Below are 4,377 nucleotides of genomic sequence, written 5' to 3'. Positions count from 1 at the left end.
CCACGAATGATTTATAGTGTGATTAGGTAGAATCAGCACATTTGCTTAATTTTAAAATTGTAAAGATTGTTTATAATTTTAACAAAAAATGGTTTACTATTTTTTTTAATATATATATATATATAATAGAATAAATTATAATTCTATAATATATATAAATATTTATATGATTACATAATATATATATATATATAATAATATTTTTTATAATAACTTTGTATTGTTTATATTTTATAACTTTGATATAAATATGACTTTCTAGACACCTTTACTTATTGTTTCTATGAAATTGAGAGAAAGCTTAAAAACAGAAGAAACAAATGTGTAAAAATAGAAACAACTTTAGAAATAAAGGGTACTAAAAAAGAACGAGGGGATCTACGGAAGAAGATCATTCTCATTTTTTTTAAATAAAAAAGATCTTGACAAAATCGATTAAACGGAAGAGATACGAGAGAATGAAAAGGAAAAAACAAAAAGATGAACTCCAAGTTAAAGAGACAATATAAAGATAACATTATATTTAACACACTGATCCACACTTTATTAAGAAGGTGATTATAAAACATTATAAAAAAAATCATCACATTTTGCAAAATGAGTTAAAATAAAAACATTTGTTATCACCCACTATTACTCTATATTAAATATGTATGTAGATAGTGATTATTTTATGCCTGCATGACACTGTAGTCATCGATCTGTTTGAGGAGCTTGACAGCAAAATCGACGATAACAGTTGGCTCAACAATATCCTCATCAGCAGCCTTCTCATACTCACAGCTAAATTTCAGCAAACTTGCTTCATCCTTGGGAACCACTTGAGCGCTGCACTTTAAACTTTTGTAGCCCTTTATCAGATCTCCATCCATGATACTAAAACCAAATATCTTGTTTTGCTCATCAACAACTTCGATCTTCTCTTTGAACATCGCAATAGGAGAGCCTTAAAAAACATATATAATCAACACAAGAAACAAACAAATCAGAGATGAGATTTTATAATCACATATATAATTGGGTGCTTCTAGGGAGCATTAATTTTACTGTCGTTTTTTATTTTCGGTACTTGAAGAAATTATAACCTAATTTATTTTTATGATAGTTGTAGTTAGTCAATAATAGAAAACCTGCATATAGTTGTTATATATATATTTGTATTTATACATATATTTATGATACACCTTTAATTACCATCATTGGAAACCCTTTTGGCTGATCTATATTAAGGTAATAAATATATATGTATATAGTTGTATATACTTACCTTCTCCATATGTACGGACTCTAACAGAACCAGGTTGAACGCCATCACCTTCTAAAACTTCAATACTTTTGTAAGTACCAGGAGGGAAGGCCTTTGGGTAAACATAGACCAAATCCCTAAGTGATGGCCAAAACTTATCTGCACTAGATTTGCATTCAATTTCAGCATGAAGAATCTTTGCAGTTGTCATTTTTGTAAAGAAAAAGGATCAAAAGATAATAAACAAAAAAACACAGACAACTACTACTATATTGGTTTTGATATCATAGTGCTACACAAACTCTTACTATATATATAAGAACAGTAGTAAAGGTTTTCTTAATTATTGGAGTAAGAGTCAGATGATACAACTCAACTACCTTGTGGAAAATGAGAATTAAAATCTTCTGCCAATAGCTACGTACTGGTTTGTCCAGGAATATGGGCCATATATATTCTTATCAGCCTAATGTGATGATAGAGAAGCTTGACGAATTAAGCTCAAGTTTATTACCCTACTACTTGAGGTTTGTAATCCACTTATTCGATGCTTAATTGAAAAGGGTCGAACGGTCCATATCTAAGGAGGTGTAAGGGTCCTAAATCTCTCTAATACTATAAACTATATAATAAGCATTTTTATTTTAAAGAACGTTTGTCACATTTTTGGTATCTTATATTAGAAACAAAATTTTTGCTCAGACGTACATATGATCAACTAGGTTTGGAAAATACCATAACTTTAAAGCTATATTATGTGCTTAAAATCGGTATTATCAAGAGGTCCAAAAATAACTTTCTAGAAGAAGCAAAAACATATATTTAATCCTTCGGTTTCAGTTGATGCAAAAAACATGTATACCAACCTATATAGTAAAGCATTTCTCTTATTAGAATCTAGAGATTCACTTTAATTGATTAGATACAACTAAACTATACCATATATGTTGAAAATTTCGGAAATAATTTTTCTTAACTTGTTTAAATTTTTTTTATATCGTTATTATAAAAAATAAAATAGTTTTACCAGATTTTTTTTAATTGTTACAAACAAAACTATATTATTATTTATTTTCGTTTATATAAAATTAAATAAGATGATAAACACCGACTAAAATCAAAGACAGGCCAAAATCGGTCATTGTTTCCATAATATACTGCTCACATTTCTGTGGATATTATTATTCTGTTATTTTGATGTGTCATATTCATCAATTTTTACCAACCAAAACAACGTAATTTTCACATATTATAAACATTGTTTTATAAGGCCCTACGTACCTAGTACTGCCGGTCGTTCAGTTATTTTCACATATTATGAACTTGGTAAACGTTGTTCTTCGAATTAAATTCACATATTATTATGAACTTCATAAACTTGGTTTGAATTATTTTCACATATTATTATGAACTTCATAAACGGTTTTATTCTTATTCAGCTTTTCGAAGAGCCAAAGAGTTGTGTCTAGCTTTTTGGAGGTATCAGACAAATTTTAAAATAAAATTTTAAGAAATTAATAATTAAACATTAAATATACTATTTAAAATAATGAAAAATAATTTATTCAAATGCTAAAAGAAATTAAAATTTTTATTTTTTAAAATTTAAAATTAATTGAAAGATTTAAAAAAAAACTATGAAATTGACCAATTAGGCAGTGACATGTCATCACAGTCAGCATCAAATGGAGATTAACGGGCGAAAACTAATGAAATTAATGTTTTAATGACTTTAAGTATTTAACCGTGAAAAAATGGGAATATGCCGACAACAAATATCAAATATTGGGTATTTTTGTTAGATGTAAATTTTTTTTTAAAAATGTGACATAAAAACTTAAAGACTAGTGTTAAATAAACTCTCTATTATACTCTCTTTACTCTCCCTCATCAATGTATGATATATGGATATTATTTAATTTTTATATTTTAAAAATATTATAAATCACTAGTGATGAATACATACATGTCATTTATTGATTTAAGAAAATGAGAAATAAAGTAATATATAGAGTATATTTAACATTTCTTAATAAACTTAAAATACACTAGATATTTTGTGTCTTTATTATGAGTGTCATAAACCTATATTTTATTGAGTGGTGATTAGAACACACTCAAATTGCACATAATTTTTACTCAGAATGATGTGTATTTAATCTCAACTACACAATCAAAAGTGATGTGGTCCTCACTTAAAAATATCTAAAATTGAATACACATCATGGTATGTAAAAAGTGTATGCAATTTGAGTGTCTATGTAGCATTACTCTATTTTATTACTTCAGAGTGTTCCCACAATTGCTTTCATGGACATGAAAGAATATAGTTGTAGTAATGTATGATCATAAAAAATACCATACATAAGATAATGAAGGATGATCGATTAAGTTATTATTGATAGTGAGAACTCGTCAACGATATAAGGTCAGAAAACTCAAAGTTTGTTATGAAAATAACGTAGATAGAACTTAGGAAAAACTTGAAGAAGAAAAGTGTAGAGCGGTAACAATGGAGAAAAACTTGTACATTGCTTAACTGCCCGTGAATACAATGAATTTTCCAACACCCTTACTGAAGGGGGTGAAGATTGGAGCTCTAATGGCTCCTAATACATTGTGGTCCCAGGGGACAAGAACGTGTGTAGGTACATTGTCAGGGTAATGGCGTAGGACGTAGTGGTGAAGAAGATTATGGTGTCGAACCTGGTATGTGGTCAAGGGTACTCAGGACTTAGAGTGGTGCAGAAGGTCGTGGTGTCAACCCTAGTACATGGTCAGGGGTGCTCAGGTAGCGCCTCCACTCTTCGTACTAATTTGTGCCACCACTACTTGTGTGATACGGATGGCAGAGTCCGGCCTTTGTCTTCCTTAGGGTAGTACATCTCGTACTCGTACGCGTGCCTCGTACATGATGGTTGTTCCCACTGTTATGATTGGTTAAATACAAATGATAAGTGTTAAAATACAAACAAGGTATAAACACTTAGTAAATTTCACATAATGAAGATGTGAAATTTGAGCTTCAATTGTAGGCACTTATAAAATGCAATTTTGGGTTCAAAGTGATGCATGAGAGTATCTAAGGGTTCCATAAAATTTAGTAACATTTAGAGCATTTTTAGGACATT

General features: G+C 29.3%; 1 protein-coding gene across 1 annotated transcript; it reads right to left on the bottom strand.

The window, feature by feature from the left end:
* Positions 1-492: 492 nt before the first annotated feature.
* Positions 493-1,620, bottom strand: LOC133822056 (MLP-like protein 423). Its single transcript, XM_062254260.1, has 2 exons — positions 1,268-1,620; positions 493-946 (listed from the first exon to the last, which is right to left on the bottom strand). The coding sequence occupies exons 1-2, from the start codon at positions 1,455-1,457 to the stop codon at positions 672-674; spliced, it is 465 nt and encodes a 154-aa protein (XP_062110244.1). The 5' UTR covers positions 1,458-1,620; the 3' UTR covers positions 493-671.
* Between the last annotated feature and the right edge of the window lie 2,757 nt (positions 1,621-4,377).

Source organism: Humulus lupulus, chromosome 3, assembly GCF_963169125.1.
Source record: "Humulus lupulus chromosome 3, drHumLupu1.1, whole genome shotgun sequence".
NCBI classification, from domain to species: Eukaryota; Viridiplantae; Streptophyta; class Magnoliopsida; order Rosales; family Cannabaceae; genus Humulus; species Humulus lupulus.
The sequence above is the reverse complement of the archived record's forward strand: the minus strand, read 5'-3'. Positions and strand labels throughout refer to the sequence as shown.

Coding starts and splice junctions, on each gene's coding strand:
- LOC133822056 (XM_062254260.1), bottom strand. CDS start 1,457: ATGACAACTGCAAAGATTCTTCATGCTGAAATTGAATGCAAATCTAGT. Junction 947..1,267: donor AGTCCGTACATATGGAGAAG/GTAAGTATATAC, acceptor ATGTTTTTTAAG/GCTCTCCTATTGCGATGTTC.